Source organism: Oncorhynchus tshawytscha, linkage group LG16, assembly GCF_018296145.1.
Source record: "Oncorhynchus tshawytscha isolate Ot180627B linkage group LG16, Otsh_v2.0, whole genome shotgun sequence".
Lineage (NCBI taxonomy): Eukaryota > Metazoa > Chordata > Actinopteri > Salmoniformes > Salmonidae > Oncorhynchus > Oncorhynchus tshawytscha.
The window spans coordinates 16,819,676-16,840,484 of record NC_056444.1 but is presented as its reverse complement, the minus strand read 5'-3'; the positions used below and the strand labels follow the sequence as shown (position 1 = coordinate 16,840,484).

General features: G+C 47.4%; 1 protein-coding gene across 1 annotated transcript in view; it reads right to left on the bottom strand.

Annotated features, from left to right (window-relative positions):
• The window catches only part of LOC112215415 (brother of CDO-like), a 57,545-nt gene that overhangs the window by 20,170 nt on the left and 16,566 nt on the right, over window positions 1-20,809 (bottom strand). Inside the window, 2 exon segments of the mRNA XM_042298858.1 lie at window positions 7,024-7,305; window positions 8,157-8,282. Of these exon segments, the coding sequence (XP_042154792.1) occupies window positions 7,024-7,305; window positions 8,157-8,265 (391 nt within the window). The 5' untranslated portion in view covers window positions 8,266-8,282.

The following is a 20,809-nucleotide window of genomic DNA, read 5'->3' as shown; positions in this document are numbered from 1 at the left end:
CACACACAAAAGACAGCGTCTGTCTGTCTGGCTCCACAAGAACATACATCCTTATGACTCACACTATACACATTAATCAATGACATGTAATGCTGCATGGAGGAAGTTTGAGCATGAAGTTATACACACACACACAGCCTAAAAACAACTGGCCTAAAAACACCTCCTGTTTCATAAAAGCTGCACTACACGCTAAAAACACCTCCTGTTTCTCAACAGCTACACTACACTCTAAAAACACCTCCTGTTTCTCAACACAGCTACACTACACTCTAAAAACACCTCCTGTTTCTCAACACAGCTACACTACACTCTAAAAACACCTCCTGTTTCTCAACACAGCTACACTACACTAAAACACCTCCTGTTTCTCAACACAGCTACACTACACTCTAAAAACACCTCCTGTTTCTCAACACAGCTACACTACACTCTAAAAACACCTCCTGTTTCTCAACAGCTACACTACACTCTAAAAACACCTCCTGTTTCTCAACACAGCTACACTACACTAAAACACCTCCTGTTTCTCAACACAGCTGCACTACACGCTAAAAACACCTCCTGTTTCTCAACACAGCTACACTACACTCTAAAAACACCTCCTGTTTCTCAACACAGCTACACTACACTCTAAAAACACCTCCTGTTTCTCAACACAGCTACACTACACGCTAAAAACACCTCCTGTTTCTCAACACAGCTGCACTACACGCTAAAAACACCTCCTGTTTCTCAACACAGCTGCACTACACGCTAAAAACACCTCCTGTTTCTCAACACAGCTCAACAAAAACAGCTTTCTCAACACTACACTACACTAAAAACACCTCCTGTTTCTCAACACAGCTGCACTACACGCTAAAAACACCTCCTGTTTCTCAACACAGCTACACTACACGCTAAAAACACCTCCTGTTTCTCAACACAGCTGCACTACACGCTAAAAACACCTCCTGTTTCTCAACACAGCTACACTACACTCTAAAAACACCTCCTGTTTCTCAACACAGCTGCACTACACGCTAAAAACACCTCCTGTTTCTCAACACAGCTACACTACACTCTAAAAACACCTCCTGTTTCTCAACACAGCTACACTACACGCTAAAAACACCTCCTGTTTCTCAACACAGCTGCACTACACGCTAAAAACACCTCCTGTTTCTCAACACAGCTGCACTACACGCTAAAAACACCTCCTGTTTCTCAACACAGCTACACTACACGCTAAAAACACCTCCTGTTTCTCAACACAGCTACACTACACTCTAAAACACCTCCTGTTTCTCAACACAGCTACACTACACTCTAAAAACACCTCCTGTTTCATAAAAGCTGCACTACACGCTAAAAACACCTCCTGTTTCTCAACAGCTACACTACACTCTAAAAACACCTCCTGTTTCTCAACACAGCTACACTACACTCTAAAACTACACTCTAAAACACCTCCTGTTTCTCAACACAGCTACACTACACTAAAACACCTCCTGTTTCTCAACACAGCTACACTACACTAAAACACCTCCTGTTTCTCAACAGCTACACTACACTCTAAAAACACCTCCTGTTTCTCAACACAGCTACACTACACTCTAAAAACACCTCCTGTTTCTCAACACAGCTACACTACACTCTAAAACACCTCCTGTTTCTCAACACAGCTACACTACACTCTAAAAACACCTCCTGTTTCTCAACACAGCTACACTACACTCTAAAAACACCTCCTGTTTCTCAACACAGCTACACTACACTCTAAAAACACCTCCTGTTTCTCAACACAGCTACACTACACTCTAAAAACACCTCCTGTTTCTCAACACAGCTACACTACACTCTAAAAACACCTCCTATTTCTCAACACAGCTACACTACACTCTAAAGACACTACACACCCCCTAAAAACACTACACACACACACTCTCTGAAACACTATACACACACTCTCTAAAGACACTACACACACTGTCTAAAAACACTACACACACTGTCTAAAAACACTACACACACTGTCTAAAAACACTACACACACTGTCTAAAAACACTACACACACTGTCTAAAAACACTACACACACACTGTCTAAAAACACTACACACACATTGTCTAAAAACACTACACACACACTGTCTAAAAACACTACACACACTGTCTAAAAACACTACACACACTGTCTAAAAACACTACACACACTGTCTAAAAACACTGTCTAAAAACACACACACACTGTCTAAAAACACTACACACACACTGTCTAAAAACCCTACACACACACTGTCTAAAAACCCTACACACACTGTCTAAAAACCCTACACACACACTGTCTAAAAACACTAAAAACACTACACACTGTCTAAAAACACTACACACACACTGTCTAAAAACACTACACACACACTGTCTAAAAACACTACACACACACTGTCTAAAAACACTACACACACACTGTCTAAAAACACTACACACACACTGTCTAAAAACACTACACACACACTGTCTAAAAACACTACACACACACTGTCTAAAAACACTACACACACACTGTCTAAAAACACTACACACACACTGTCTAAAAACACTACACACACACTGTCTAAAAACACACACTGTCTAAAAACACTACACACACACTGTCTAAAAACACTACACACACACTGTCTAAAAACACTACACACTAAAAACACTACACACACACTGTCTAAAAACACTACACACACACTGTCTAAAAACACTACACACACACTGTCTAAAAACACTACACACACACTGTCTAAAAACACTACACACACTGTCTAAAAACACTACACACACTGTCTAAAAACACTACACACACTCTCTCTAAAGACACTACACACACACACACAAGTTCTAAAAACACCACACACTCTCTAAAAACACTACACACACTGTCTAAAAACACTACACACTGTCTAAAAACACTACACCCACTCTGTAAAACACTACACCCACACACTCTAAAAATACTACACACACACACTCTCTGTAAAAACACTACATACACACACTCTGTAAAACACTACACCCACACACTCTAAAAATACTACACACACACACTCTGTAAAAACACTACACACACACACACTCTGTAAAACACTACACACACTCTAAAAACACAATACAGTCTCTGTAAAAACACTACACACCCTCTAAAAACACTACACACACTCTCTAAAACACTACACACACACACACACTCTCTAAAACACTACACACACACACACACTCTCTAAAAACACTACACACACACACACTCTAAAAACACTACACACACACTCTCTAAAAACACTACACACACACTCTCTAAAAACACTACACACACACACTCTCTAAAAACACTACACACACACACACTCTCTCTAAAAACACTACACACACACACACTCTCTCTAAAAACACTACACACACACACTCTCTAAAAACACTACACACACACTCTCTAAAAACACTACACACACACTCTAAAACACTACACACACACACTCTCTAAAAACACAATACACTCTAAAAACACTACACACACACTCTCTAAAAACACTACACACACAGTCACACACTTACAAAATACCAGAGACAACCTCACAAAACATCACACACAGATACAAACACAGGCCTAACACACAACCTCACACACAATCACACAACCATCACACACCCTCACAAAAAAAGCAGCCCTCTCCCTAAATTACGGAGCCATAACTCCCCCGTTAGAGGAATGTGGTGTGGTGGGGAGAGGGGGAGCACTGAGATATAACAGACCTAGAGACTGTGTCCAAGATTTCCAACCTTTGTTTTCAATGTAATCTACTCACGTTCGCGTATGGCGATTCATGGACCGTCTATATTTTCGGGTTGCTCCCGGTTTACATGTTTTTTATTTCACTTTTATTTAACCAGGTAGGCTAGTTGAGAACAAGTTCTCATTTGCAACTGCAACCTGGCCAAGATAAAAGCAAAGCAGTGTGACACAGACAACAACACAGAGTTACACATGGAGTAAACAATAAACAAGCCAATAACACAATAAATAAATCAATGACACAGTAGAAAAAAGAAAGTCTATATACAGTGTGTGCAAAAGGCATGAGGAGGTAGGCAATACATAGGCCATAGGAGCGAATAATTACAATTTAGCAGATTAACACTGGAGTGATAAATGAGCAGATGATGATGTGCAAGTAGAGATACTGATGTGCAAAAGAGCAGAAAAGGAAATCAAATAAAAACAGTATGGGGATGAGGTTGTCACGTTCTGACCTTTATTTCCTTTGTTTTGTATTTATTTAGTATGGTCAGGGCGTGAGTTGGGTGGGCAGTCTGTTTGTTTTTCTAGGTTTTGGGTATTTCTATGTTTCGGCCTAGTATGGTTCTCAATCAGAGGCAGGTGTCATTAGTTGTCTCTGATTGAGAATCATACTTAGGTAGCCTGGGTTTCACTGTGTGTTTGTGGGTGATTGTTCCTGTCTCTGTGTTTGTACCAGATAGGACTGTTTAGGTTTTTGCACATTTATTGTTTTGTTATTTCATGTCTAGTTCCTTTATTAAAGAACATGAATAACCACCACGCTGCATTTTGGTCCGCTTCTCCTTCACCACAGGAAAACCCTTACAGAGGTAGATAGATTGGGTGGGCTATTTACAGATGGACTATGTACAACTGCAGCGATTGGTTAGCTGCTCAGATAGTTGACGTTTAAAGTTGGTGAGGGAAATAAAAGTCTCCAACTTCAGCGATTTTTGCAGTTCGTTCCAGTCACTGGCAGCAGAGAACTGGAAGGAAAGCCACATGAGGTGTTGGCTTTGGGGATGATCAGTGAGATATACCTGCTGGAAAGTGTGCTACGGGTGGGTGTTGTTATCGTGACCAGTGAACTGGGGCGGCAGGGTAGCCTAGTGGTTAGAGCGTTGGACTAGTAACTGAAAGGTTGCAAGTTCGAATCCCCGAGCTGACATCTGTCGTTCTGCCCCTGAACAGGCAGTTAACCCACTGTTCCTAGGCCGTCATTGAAAATAAGAATTTGTTCTTAACTGACTTGCCTAGTAAAATAAAGGTAAAATAAAAAACTGAGATAAGGCGGAGCTTTACCTAGCATAGACTTATAGATGGTCTGGCGACGAATATGTAATGAGGGCCAGAAGACTAGAGCATACAGGTCGCAGTGGTGGGTGGTATAAGGTGATATGGTAACAAAACGGATGGCACTGTGATAGACTGCATCCAGTTTGCTGAGTAGAGTGTTGAAAGCTATTTTGTAGACAACATCGCCGAAGTCGAGGATCGGTAGGATAGTTAGTTTTACTAGGGTAAGTTTGGCGGTGTGAGTGAAGGAGGCTTTGTTGTGAAATAGAAAGACGGTCCTAGATTCGATTTTTGATTGGAGATGTTTAATATGAGTCTGGAAGGAGAGTTTACAGTCTAACCAGACACCTAGGTATTTATAGTTGTCCACATATTCTAGATCGGAACCGTCCAGGGTGGTGATGCTAGTCGGGCAGGCGGGTGAGGGCAGCGAACGGTTGAAAAGCATGTATTTGGTTTTACTAGCGTTTAAGAGCAGTTGGAGGCCACGGAAGGAGTGTTGTATGGCATTGAAGCTTGTTTGGAGGTTAGTTAGCACAGTGTCCAAGGAAGGGCCAGAAGTATACAGAATGGTGTCGTCTGCGTAGAGGTGGATCAGGGAATCGCCCGCAGCAAGAGCGACATCATTGATATATACAGAGAAAAGAGTCGGCCCGAGAATTGAACCCTGTGGTACCCCCATAGAGACTGCCAGAGGTCCGGACAACATGCCCTCCGATTTGACACACTGAACTCTGCAAAGTAGTTGGTGAACCAGGCTAGGTAGTCATTAGAAAAACCAAGGCTATTGAGTCTGCCGATAAGAATACTGTGATTACTGACAGAGTCGAAAGCCTTGGCCAGGTCGATGAAGACGGCTGCACAGTACTGTCTTTTATCGATGGCGGTTATGATATCGTTTACCTTTGAAGAGGGGGATGACCGCAGCAGCTTTCCAATCTTTAGGGATCTTGGACGATACGAAAGAGAGGTTGAACAGGCTGGTAATAGGGGTTGCAACAATGGCGGCGGATAGTTTTAGAAAGAGATTGGACATGGCAGACATTGGATGAATATAACATGTTAATATCTTCAACGATTCAATGGATGCTTTGTGCACAGAGGTGATGACTAAAGTGTCTTATTACGATTTTTTTTTAATATCGGACTTCTCCATGTCTTTCTGGGCCGGGCGTCAGTTAAACTGCAGTACCGAAGCAGGCCTATAGGAACAGTCAAAACCGTGCTTCTAGACCAGAACCCTGGCTCCTTGTTGGAGAGGTTGTGTCCTGGGGAGCTGGGGAGAAGAGTTGAGAGCCAGGGAGGAGGTCCCATTCACAACGACCCCAGGGTCTCCTTCCCTCCCCTGGCCACCTGGCTTCAGGGTCACATTGCACTGCTCCGGGCAGACCCCCTCTCAGTCCCCTGACAGACACTACCACTTCTCTACCATTATAGTACCACTACACACCACTAGATGACCAAGCACTACACTACTACACTACACACCACTAGATGGCCAAGCACTACACCTCTACACTACTACACCACACTACTATTCTACTACACTACCACACTACACTACTATTCTACTACACTACTACACCACACTACTACACTACCACACTACACTACTACACCACACTACTATTCTACTACACTACTACACTACTACACCACACTACTACACAGCATTATTATTCCCGTCTCCCCACTATGGAGTCAGATGACACTACCATACAAAGGTCTTGCTGACTAATCTAGATCTACACACTAAACAACACAATGTTGTATTATGACTGATTGTTTGTAAGATACATGATATGCTCACTGTGATAATTGAAAGTGACGCTGTTTTTCCAAAAGGCCTAAAATGAAGAGAAAAAAACACTACCAGACTCACTATTCAAATAAACCAGAAATGCATAAACAGCTACTCACTGGCAGCGGTGACGTTGGCCGGCACACTGGCCAGTCCCCCTGCATTGGTGCTGGCCACACACTGGTACCTGCCCAGGGTGAGGTTGGTGAGGGCTGGGATGAGCAGCGTGCCAGGCTCCAGTACCACCCCCAGGTCCCCACCGACCCCGGCAACCAGCTCACGCCCGTTCAGCCGCCAGCTGATGTTGGCCGAGGGGGGTCGGGCGCTGCACCTCAGGGTCACGCTACCACCTAACTTCTGCACCACCGACAGAGGCTCCTCTGTGAACACTGGCACTTCATCTGGGAGAAGAGAGGGATGGGAGAGAGGGAGAGATAGGAGAGAGGGAGGGATGGGAGAGAGGGAGAAATAGGAGAGGGAGATATAGGAGAGAGGGATGGGAGAGAGGGAGAAAGATAGGAGAGAGAGAGGGAGGGATGGGAGAGAGATGGGAGAGAGGGAGGGATGGGAGAGAGGGAGGGGAGAGATAGGAGAGAGAGGGAAGAGATGGAGGGATGGGAGAGAGATGGGAGGGAGAGGTAGGGGTGGGAGAGGGAGGGATGGGAGAGAGGGAGGGGAGAGATGGGAGAGAGATGGAGGGATGGGAGAGAGATGGAAGAGAGATGTATGGGTGGAAGAGAGAGGGATGGGAGAGGGAGAGATGGGACAGAGAGGGAGGGGGGAGAGGGAGTGATAAGTCCCACTGCCATACACATGTTTAAGACAAACTGTGAAGATAGCTTATTCTCCTTCCACCCACATAGGATTGAATCCTTTCTTTTGATGTGTGCAAAACAACTTGGTGTAAACCTCCATCGTTAATAACACATTAGTTGAGATAGATCCCTGTTATCTCAGATATCCCAGTATCTCTATGACTATCCCTGGTTCCCTGTTATCTCAGACATGTTATTATCTCTATGACTATCCCTGGTTCCCTGTTATCTCAGACATGTTATTATCTCTATGACTATCCCTGGTTCCCTGTTGGGATACTATACATGACCAGCGCTCTACTCACCAGTGACAGTGACATGACCAGCGCTCTACTCACCAGTGACAGTGACATGACCAGCACTCTACTCACCAGTGACAGTGACATGACCAGCACTCTACTCACCAGTGACAGTGACATGACCAGCGCTCTACTCACCAGTGACAGTGGCGCCGTCCTGTAGGCAGCACAGTAGCACAGCACCCAGAGCACACAGCACACGCGCCCGTCGCTTTTTCATCCACGGAGTCCAGTCTGTTCCAGACATCTTCCATACACTACCCCCTGATGGAGAGAGAGAGAGGGGGTCAAATGTCATACACTACCCCCTGATGGAGAGAGAGAGAGGGGGTTAAATGTCATACACTACCCCTGATGGAGAGAGAGAGGGGGGGGTCAAATGTCATACACTACCCCTGATGGAGAGAAAGAGAGGGGGTCAAATGTCATACACTACCCCCTGATGGAGAGAGAGAGAGGGGGTCAAATGTCATACACAGATTTACAACACTCAAAACAAACAATATGAATCCACTCATTCCCACACACATTCTGTCACTAAACCAACAACCACTCTAACTACCATACCACTGACAGATCCCATGGCAACATCATAAACACACCTCCACACACAGCGGAAAACACTCAGACACATACAAACACCCCACTGAAAGGTAGAGACCAGGTGAGGGTCCTAGTCACAGCAGAGGCCCGCCCTCAGAAACACAACTCCAGCCCAGACACAAACAAAACCTTTCTTTTCCGTCAGCCCCCATCCTCCTTTCCTCCCGCACCCATCAGCCTCTCCCTTCATCATTCTGCGCCTCTCCCCCCATTCAGGTGGAGCAGATACAGGTAGAGGAAGGGGATACACAGAGCCTGTATTCACCACTCAGTACAAAGAACAACTGACTACAAGGAGGAGGAGGGGGGTTCTAGTAGTGCAGCAGTGGGAGTGTGAGCAGGAGCTCATATGAATATTTGTGTGTAGATTGTGTGTATGAGATATGAGAGAGGGAGAAATAAGGCAATAAATTAGGGGGGAGAGAGAGAGAAAAAAAAGAGAGAAAAAGAGAGAGGGGTAATGGTCAGTCTATTAACAGTTAATGCCGAGCGGGGAGATTTTCTCTCTCTCTCGTGGCTCTCTGTCAAGTTTCCCAAATTCTTCCCTGTCAGGTTAAACTAACAACTTCCTGTCAGGATGAGGAGGGTGGTCCACACAGCTCCCAGACTGGAAATCTCTCTCTCTCTCTCTCTCTCTCTCTCTCTCTCTCTCTCTCTCTCTCTCTCTCAGCAAACACACATGCACTCACACATGCACTCACACATGCACTCACACATGCAAACACACATGCACTCACACAGCAAACTTACATGCACCCACACAGCAAACACACATGCACCCACACAGCAAACACACATGCACTCACACAGCAAACTTACATGCACCCACACAGAAAACACACATGCACGCACACAGAAAAAAATACATGCACCCACACAGCAAACACACATGCATTCACACAGCAAACCCACATGCACTCACACAGCAAACACACATGCACTCACACAGCAAACACACATGCACTCACACAGCAAACACACATGCACTCACACAGCAAACACACATGCACTCACACAGCAAACACACATGCACTCACACAGCAAACTTACATGCACTCACACAGCAAACACACAGCAAACACACATGCACTCACACAGCAAACACACATGCACTCACACAGCAAACACACATGCACCCACACAGCAAACACACATGCACTCACACAGCAAACACACATGCACTCACACATGCACTCACACAGCAAACACACATGCACTCACACAGCAAACGTACATGCACCCACACAGCAAACACACAGCAAACACACATGCACTCACACAGCAAACACACATGCACTCACACAGCAAACTTACATGCACCCACACAGCAAACACACAGCAAACACACATGCACTCACACAGCAAACTTACATGCACCCACACAGCAAACACACAGCAAACACACATGCACTCACACAGCAAACACACATGCACTCACACAGCAAACTTACATGCACCCACACAGCAAACACACATGCATTCACACTGCAAACACACATGCACTCACACAGCAAACACACATGCACCCACACAGCAAACACACATGCACCCACACAGCAAAAATACATGCACCCACACAGCAAACACACATGCATTCACACAGCAAACACACATGCACTCACACAGCAAACACACATGCACCCACACAGCAAACACACATGCACCCACACAGCAAACACACATGCACCCACATGCACTCACACAGCAAACACACATGCACTCACACAGCAAACACACATGCACTCACACAGCAAACTTACATGCACCCACACAGCAAACACACATGCACGCACACAGACAACACACATGCACTCACACAGAAAACACACATGCACTCACACAGAAAACACACATGCACTCACACAGAAAACACACATGCACTCACACAGAAAACACACATGCACTCACACAGAAAACACACATGCACGCACACAGAAAACACACATGCACTCACGCAGAGCTGGACAGGGGAGAGAGTGGTTGGTGGGAACAGGGTTCTAAGCAAAAAATCTTCTGTAGTTGTTCACTATTATTACTATCCTACCCTTCTCTCTCCACCCAAAACCCCCTGGCCTTCTTTCCTTATCTCTTACCCTTCTCTCTCCACCCAGAACTCCCTGGCCTTCTTTCCTTATCTCTTACCCTTCTCTCTCCACCCAAAACCCCCTGGCCTTCTTTCCTTATCTCTTACCCTTCTCACTCCACCCAGAACCCCCTGGCCTTCTTTCCTTATCTCTTACCCTTCTCTCTCCACCCAGAACCCCCTGGCCTTCTTTCCTTATCTCTTACCCTTCTCTCTCCACCCAGAACGCCCTGGCCTTCTTTCCTTATCTCTTACCCTTCTCTCTCCACCCAGAACCCCCCTGGATTTATTTCTCTCCTCTCTTTGATCTAAATGGGCTGGCTGGATCACATGAGCTCTGTCTAGAACATACTGGAACATGCACTTTAACACTGAGTCTGGACACATCAAGAGCTTCCTAACAAACACACACAAAGCACAAGCATACACACCCAGGGGCTAGACAACCAAAACTGGATTTGGCTAACTAAGACTAATACCATAACCACATGGACATAGCTAGGCTACACAGTAACCGATGGACATAGCTAGGCTACACAGTAACCGATGGACATAGCTAGGCTACACAGTAACCGATGGACATAGCTAGGCTACACAGTAACCGATGGACATAGCTAGGTTACACAGTAACCGATGGACATAGCTAGGTTACACAGTAACCGATGGACATATCTAGGCTACACAGTAACCACATGGACATAGCTAGGCTACACAGTAACTGGTGGACATAGCTAGGCTACACAGTAACCACATGGACATAGCTAGGCTACACAGTAACCACATGGACATAGCTAGGCTACACAGTAACCACATGGACATAGCTAGGCTACACAGTAACCGATGGACATAGCTAGGCTACACAGTAACCAGTGGACATAGCTAGGTTACACAGTAACCGGTGGACATAGCTAGGTTACACAGTAACCGATGGACATAGCTAGGCTACACAGTAACCGATGGACATAGCTAGGCTACACAGTAACCGATGGACATAGCTAGGCTACACAGTAACCAATGGACATAGCTAGGCTACACAGTAACCGGTGGACATAGCTAGGCTACACAGTAACCTATGGACATAGTTAGGCTACACAGTAACCACATGGACATAGCTAGGCTACATAGTAACCGATGGACATAGCTAGGCTACACAGTAACTGGTGGACATAGCTAGGTTACACAGTAACCACATGGACATAGCTAGGCTACACAGTAACTGGTGGACATAGCTAGGCTACACAGTAACCGATGGACATAGCTAGGTTACACAGTAACCGATGGACATAGCTAGGTTACACAGTCACCGATGGACAGCTAGGCTACACAGTAACCACATGGACATAGCTAGGCTACACAGTAACCACATGGACATAGCTAGGCTACACAGTAACCACATGGACATAGCTAGGCTACTAACTGGTGGACATAGCTAGGCTACACAGTAACTGGTGGACATAGCTAGGCTACACAGTAACCACATGGACATAGCTAGGCTACACAGTAACCACATGGATATAGCTAGGCTACACAGTAACCACATGGATATAGCTAGGCTACACAGTAACCACATGGATATAGCTAGGCTACACCGTAACCAATGGACATAGCTAGGCTACACAGTAACCGGTGGACATAGCTAGGCTACACAGTAACCGATGGACATAGCTAAGCTACACAGTAACCGATGGACATAGCTAGGCTACACAGTAACCGATGGACATAGCTAGGCTACACAGTAACCGATGGACATAGCTAGGCTACACAGTAACCTATGGACATAGCTAGGCTACACAGTAACCACATGGACATAGCTAGGCTACACAGTAACCGATGGACATAGCTAGGCTACACAGTAACCGGTGGACATAGCTAGGTTACACAGTAACTGATGGACATAGCTAGGTTACACAGTAACCGATGGACATAGCTAGGCTACACAGTAACCGATGGACATAGCTAGGCTACACAGTAACCGATGGACATAGCTAGGCTACACAGTAACCGGTGGACATAGCTAGGTTACACAGTAACTGATGGACATAGCTAGGTTACACAGTAACCGATGGACATAGCTAGGTTACACTGTAACCAATGGACATAGCTAGGTTACACAGTAACCGATGGACATAGCTAGGCTACACAGTAACCACATGGATATAGCTAGGCTACACAGTAACCAATGGACATAGCTAGGCTACACAGTAACCGGTGGACATAGCTAGGCTACACAGTAACCGATGGACATAGCTAAGCTACACAGTAACCGATGGACATAGCTAGGCTACACAGTAACCGATGGACATAGCTAGGCTACACAGTAACCGATGGACATAGCTAGGCTACACAGTAACCGGTGGACATAGCTAGGTTACACAGTAACTGATGGACATAGCTAGGCTACACAGTAACCTATGGACATAGCTAGGCTACACAGTAACCACATGGACATAGCTAGGCTACACAGTAACCGATGGACATAGCTAGGCTACACAGTAACCGATGGACATAGCTAGGCTACACAGTAACCACATGGACATAGCTAGGCTACACAGTAACCACATGGACATAGCTAGGCTACACAGTAACCACATGGACATAGCTAGGCTACACAGTAACCGATGAACATAGCTAGGCTACACAGTAACCGATGAACATAGGCTACACAGTAACCGATGGACATAGCTAGGCTACACAGTAACCGATGGACATAGCTAGGCTAACCCGATGGACATAGCTAGGCTACACAGTAACCGCATAGCTAGGCTACACAGTAACCGATGGACATAGCTAGGCTACACAGTAACCGATGGACATAGCTAGGCTACACAGTAACCGATGGACATAGCATAGCTAGGCTACACAGTAACCACATGGACATAGCTAGGCTACACAGTAACCACATGGATATAGCTAGGCTACACAGTAACCGATGAACATAGCTAGGCTACACAGTAACCGATGGACATAGCTAGGCTACACAGTAACCGATGGACATAGCTAGGCTACACAGTAACCGATGGACATAGCTAGGCTACACAGTAACCGATGAACATAGCTAGGCTACACAGTAACCGATGAACATAGCTAGGCTACACAGTAACCGATGGACATAGCTAGGCTACACAGTAACCACATGGACATAGCTAGGCTACACAGTAACCACATGGACATAGCTAGGCTACACAGTAACCGATGAACATAGCTAGGCTACACAGTAACCGATGGACATAGCTAGGCTACACAGTAACCGATGAACATAGCTAGGCTACACAGTAACCGGTGGACATAGCTAGGCTACACAGTAACCGATGGACATAGCTAGGCTACACAGTAACCGATGGACATAGCTAGGCTACACAGTAACCGATGAACATAGCTAGGCTACACAGTAACCGATGGACATAGCTAGGCTACACAGTAACCGATGGACATAGCTAGGCTACACTGTAACCGATGGACATAGCTAGGCTACACAGTAACCGATAACCACTGTTACTACTAACCTAGAACTAACCACTGTTACTACTAACCTAGAACTAACCACTGTTACTACTCACCTAGAACTAACCACTGTTACTACTAACCTAGAACTAACCACTGTTACTACTAACCTAGAACTAACCACTGTTACTACTAACCTAGAACTAACCACTGTTACTACTAACCTAGAACTAACCACTGTTACTACTAACCTAGAAGGGACACCACACGGCTAAGACTGTGGACTTCAGGAGAGAAGTGCAGCTGCCGCACACACACACACACACACACACACACACACACACACACGCGCGCGCACATACACACGCGCGCGCACACACGGCAAGGAAAGAGACACACCCGTCTCATCTAGTGAACCAACCACCTGTGGGTCCCAATGGGAGGTACGAATCCTCAAAAACAAAGTAGTAGAAAGACACACACACACAGCAACATGTCCACAACAGACTAACGAAACTCACACTTGTGACTAACAAACTTGTACACACACACACACTAGTGTATCACATGCTTTATCATGGCTTTACAAACACTCTTGTTATTTCATGAGAACCTCTCCCACGTCAAGCCTCCCTAAACGCAGCCTCATCTTTGAGTCTGTCTCTTCTAGATCCATTAATCAGACTGGATTTGCTTAGCAGATACCCTGCCTCATGATGACAAGCTGGCCTCAACACAACTTTTTCCATCAATCCATTCCAGCAGAGACACAGAGAGAGACAGGGGGAGAGAGAGGGGGGGAGATAATCCATCCTTCTTCTTCTTCTTTCCTCTCCTCCCCCTGTCTCGCTCTCCATCGCATCACAGCGCAGATGGTGGTTGATGAAGAACAGAAACACACAGAGACGGCTCCTCTGATTTAGAACAGAGACACACAGAGACAGCTCCTCTGATTTAGGACAGACACACAGAGACAGCTCCTCTGATTTAGGACAGAGACACACAGAGACAGCTCCTCTGATTTAGAACAGAGTCACACAGAGACAGCTCCTCTGATTTAGGACAGAGACACACAGAGACAGCTCCTCTGATTTAGAACAGAGGCACACAGAGACACACAGAGACAGCTCCTCTGATTTAGAACAGAGACACACAGAGACAGCTCCTCTGATTTAGAACAGAGACACACAGAGACAGCTCCTCTGATTTAGGACAGACATACAGAGACAGCTCCTCTGATTTAGAACAGACACACAGAGACAACTCCTCTGATTTAGAACAGAGACACACAGAGACAGCTCCTCTGATTTAGGACAGAAACACAGAGACAGCTCCTCTGATTTAGAACAGACATACAGAGACAGCTCCTCTGATTTAGGACAGACACACAGAGACAGCTCCTCTGATTTAGGACAGAAACACAGAGACAGCTCCTCTGATTTAGAACAGAAACACAGAGACAGCTCCTCTGATTTAGAACAGACACACAGAGACAGCTCCTCTGATTTAGAACAGACACACAGAGACAGCTCCTCTGATTTAGAACAGAAACAGACAGAGACAGCTCCTCTGATTTAGAACAGAAACACAGAGACAGCTCCTCTGATTTAGAACAGAAACACACAGAGACAGCTCCTCTGATTTAGAACAGAAACACACAGAGACAGCTCCTCTGATTTAGGACAGAGACACACAGAGACAGCTCCTCTGATTTAGAACAGAGATGCAGAGTATGTTTCTCCGCTCATACAGGAGTAATAAAGGCCTAGATCACACATTTAGTAGAATTACTGTTATTTATAAAAACATATAATAAAACTATTTATCAGGGGGTGCTGCAGCACCCTCAGCACTCCTACTTCCCGCGACTATGCTGCAGTAGTTTGTGTGTGTCTATACGCATGACTTGTGAGTATGTGTGTATGGGTTGGGCTGGCCTATAATATGTGTACATCGGTATGTATGTGTGTTGGGTGCATGTGTATGACTGAGTATGTTGTTTGCTCTTTTATGAGATGGGGAGATTGCAAACAGTATGTATGAGTCTTGGATGTTGCATTAGTACTATGGGCATACGTTCAGTATGGGGTTTAGTAGTATGACATGGTGAAAGGTATTAGGAGTATGTTGATAAAGCCTCTTTGTGGTGCAGGCAGGGTTCCTGGGTTCCCTATTGTCCCCCTGCCTCCCAGGATAAATTCATTTGACAAGCCTGCTAATTGGATAAAACTAGGCTGGAGCCTCCTCCCTGAGCACTCACATTCCATCTGCTTTCTGGCATGGAGAGAGAGGACACAGGAGGGGTGGGGGAGAGAGGAGCGAGAGGACACATGAGGGGTGGGAGAGAGGAGAGAGAGGACACAGGAGGTGTGGGAGAGAGGAGAGAGAGGACACAGGAGGGGTGGGAGAGAGAGGACACAGGAGGGGTGGGGGAGAGAGGAGGACACAGGAGGGGTGGGAGAGAGGAGAGAGAGGACACAGGAGGGTGGGAGAGAGGAGAGAGAGGACACAGGAGGTGTGGGAGAGAGGAGAGAGAGGACACAGGAGGGGTGGGAGAGAGAGGAGAGAGAGGACACAGGAGGGGTGGGGGAGAGAGGAGAGAGAGGACACGGGAGGGGTGGGAGAGAGGAGAGAGAGGACACAGGAGGTGTGGGAGAGAGAGAGAGAGGACACAGGAGGGGTGGGGGAGAGAGAGAGAGAGAGGACACAGGAGGGGTGGGGGAGAGAGGAGAGAGAGGACACAGGAGGGGTGGGAGAGAGGAGAGAGAGGACACAGGAGGGGTGGGAGAGAGGAGAGAGAGGACACAGGAGGGGTGGGAGAGAGAGGAGAGAGAGGACACAGGAGGGGTGGGAGAGAGGAGGTGTGGGAGAGAGGACACAGGAGGTGTGGGAGAGAGGAGAGAGAGGACACAGGAGGGGTGGGAGAGAGAGGAGAGAGAGGACACAGGAGGGGTGGGGGAGAGAGGAGAGAGGGACACGGGAGGGGTGGGAGAGAGGAGAGGGGGACACAGGAGGGGTGGGGGGAGAGGGGGGGACACAGGAGGGGGGGGAGAGGGGACACAGGAGGGGTGGGAGAGGGGACACAGGAGGGGTGGGGGAGAGAGGGGACACAGGAGGGGTGGGAGAGAGGAGAGAGGGGACACAGGAGGGGTGGGGGAGAGAGGGGACACAGGAGGGGTGGGAGAGAGGAGAGAGGGGACACAGTGGGGTGGGAGAGAGGGGACACAGGAGGGTGGGAGAGAGAGGAGAGAGAGGACACATGAGGGTGGGAGAGAGGGGACACAGGAGGGTGGGAGAGAGGGGACACAGGAGGGTGGGAGAGAGAGGAGAGAGAGGACACAGGAGGGTGGGAGAGAGGGGACACAGGAGGGTGGGAGAGAGGGGACACAGGAGGGTGGGAGAGAGAGGACAGGAGGGTGGGAGAGAGGGGACACAGGAGGGTGGGAGAGAGGGGACACAGGAGGGTGGGAGAGAGGAGAGAGAGGACACAGGAGGGTGGGAGAGAGGGGACAGGAGGTTGGGAGAGAGGAGAGAGAGGACACAGTAGCGTGGGGGAGAGAGGAGAGAGAGGACACAGGAGGGTTGAGGAAGAGAGGAGAGAGAGGACACAGGAGGGTTGAGGAAGAGAGGAGAGAGAGGACACAGGAGGGTGGGAGAGAGGAGAGACAGGTAGGGTGGGGGAGAGAGGAGAGAGAGGACACAGTAGGGTGGGGGAGAGAGGAGAGAGAGAGGACACAGGAGGGTTGAGGAAGAGAGGAGAGAGAGGACACAGGAGGGTTGAGGAAGAGAGGAGAGAGAGGACACAGGAGGGTTGAGGAAGAGAGGAGAGAGAGGACACAGGAGGGTGGGAGAGAGGAGAGAGAGGACACAGGAGGGTGGGAGAGAGCAGAGAGAGTACACAGGAGGGTGGGAGAGAGGACACAGGAGGGTTGAGGAAGAGAGGAGAGAGAGGTGACACAGGAGGATTGAGGAAGAGAGGAGAGAGGGGACACAGGAGGGTTGAGGAAGAGAGGAGAGAGGGGACACAGGAGGGTGGGAGAGAGGATAGAGAGAGGACACAGGAGGTTTGAGGAAGAGAGAAGAGAGAGGACACAGTAGGGTGGGGGAGAGAGGAGAGGGGGCTAGGGTTGTTGGGTAGGCAACTCCTTCTGAGGAGCTGAACTGTTGAATATTTATCACCCCCCTCCTCGTCCATCTCTCTCTTCCTACCCACCATTTTACGTCCTTCACTACCCCCCCATCCAAACATCACAATGGCCCCCCTTTAGATAAACACATGCGGTGTCAAGTGTGAGGAGTACTGGGTTCAACTGCTCTGCTCGGGCCCGCCAGCCCACAATGCCGCGCTGCATAGCTGCCATGCGGGAGGCCGGTTGCCCCTGGCGACGCTAACAGGCAGAACGCACCTTAATAGAGTGGAGAGTCATTGTGAAGCAGTGGGCTGGTGGGCAGACAAAGACCCCGCAGACTCCCAGAGAGAAAGGGGAGATACTACTCTGAAGGGCCCCAGGAAGAGCTGATGATGGGGGCCGCTCAACGGAGGAGAGGAGAAGTGTGTGTGTGTGAGAGGGATGGGGGGGGGGTTGATAGTAGTGTGGAGAGGTGAGTGGGGTGGTTCAGTCTTAGATGGGTGAGGGTTGGGGGTGAAGGGGCTGGAGAGGGGTTGACTGAGAAGCAGAATGGGGTCTAAATGAATAGAGGGGATGTCAACTGGCAGGCGAGCAGGAGGACACAGGGTCTTGTCAATGAGAGGGTGTGTGAGTGTGTGAGCGCGTGTGAGAGCGTTGTTTGAATGTGTCCAACATATTTTCCCCTCACTCAGTCAATCTGGTTGCTGGCCCTTTGGTCAGGCTGGGGCTGAGTGGAGAAGACAAGACGAAAACAACAGCTACAGCTCTGCTCTCAAGTGGAAAATGGATCCCATAGTAGTAAAGACTTTGAGATGAATTACTTAGCCCGTTCCCTCAGCTGTTTACCAAAACAAGTGGCGGGGCTGCCGTTTTGTTTTTTTCATCCTAGACTGTAGCTTTAAAAGCAAAGACTTTACCTAAACAACCATAGCTCTAGTCAACAGGAAACAGTTTCTCCCAGGTCCCCATGCTATGGCTAGGCCTCAGCATTCTGGAGAGTTCTGGGTCCTGTTCCATGTGCTACAACCAATGTTATAAAACGTTCAGATAGAAATGCATTAGGTACATAGGACACACACAAGTCTATGTCATGTAGATTAGGGAGTCCATATGTTCGCTACACTTTACAAGGCATTTCCATCAGAACGTTCTGCCTTCCTGAACATGCCCCCCAGCGAGGTCTGAGGTTGGCAGATGATCCCGCTCCAGCAGGTGGAACCCAGCCGGCCACGCCCCATTCATACCCCTCTCTCTGAGCTGAGCACCCACAATCCCCCTCTCAACATCTCTAGACATCAACCGCTCCTATGTCCCAAAAATTACACATCAAAAGCATCATCTAACGAGGTTGGGACCCCCACACCCTTCACAAAGTATTAGTGAGCTACCCCCCCCGCCACAGCCCATCCACTCCATCCACGCTAACGAGCACCAGGCCGTCTCGGGGATTAACAAGTGAGATCAAGCCAGGCCCAAGGGGGCTCTAATCAATTAGGCACCACGGCATTTGCATATTTTATATAACAAGGCAGAATTAACCAGCCAATGCTAATTATGGGGCTACTGCAGCATTCACAATGCCATGGCTAACTAACACATACCGTCACGTCCACATTCCTTCCTGGTTCTGAAGGACACTGGATGGATGTCTTCCTGCGTGTCCTCCCGGGCCATGGGAACTAGCACCACCTGACTGAGCCCTACCCACTACCCCCCTGGGCATTACTTCCTCTCCAATCAAACACAGTTTATAAGCAGGCAACAGGTTGGGATGAGAGGATGGATGTTTCATAAAGACTTTACTTTGCCGACATATGTTAAAGGGGCAATCTGCAGTTCAAACAACAACAACACTGCCACTGTTTTGGTAAAAAGGGGAGGGAAGGAGCAGGAGAAATGTATCCACTATCACATCATAGACACAGCTATGGATGTAAGGAGTGACCTTCCATGCTATCAAAATTATACATTTCACCATGTTTTGAGGTTATAAAGTGTTTGTTTACTATTACATTTTCTGATGCAATTGGGGCTACCGACTGGCGCAGCGGTCTAAGGCACTGCATCTCAGTGCTTGAGGCGTCACAACAGACACCCTGGTTCGAATCCAGGCTGGAGCAAAACCGGCCGTGATTTGGAGTCCCATAGGGCGGCGCACAATTGGCCCAGCGCCGTCCGGGTTTGGGTTTGGTCGGTGTAGGCCGTCATTGTAGATATAGACTTGTTCTTAACCAACTTGAGTGGTTAAATAAAGGTTACATTTAAAAATGTAAGAGCCTTTAATATGTGTGTGTGAGAGAAGACACCAAACTAATGCCCATTATCAGTCACACACACACACACACACTACACTGTTAGAAAAAGTATACTCACAGAGGCATCAAAAAATTCAAACCCAGAAATATTTCCAAATAGACTATAAAAAAACAAGACCACTCCAATCCTCCAAAAACTCACCTAACAAACATACAAATGTAGGATCTTAATTTGATCACTCTTTTGTTGCTGAGCATTTTCATGCACAGCAGGAAATG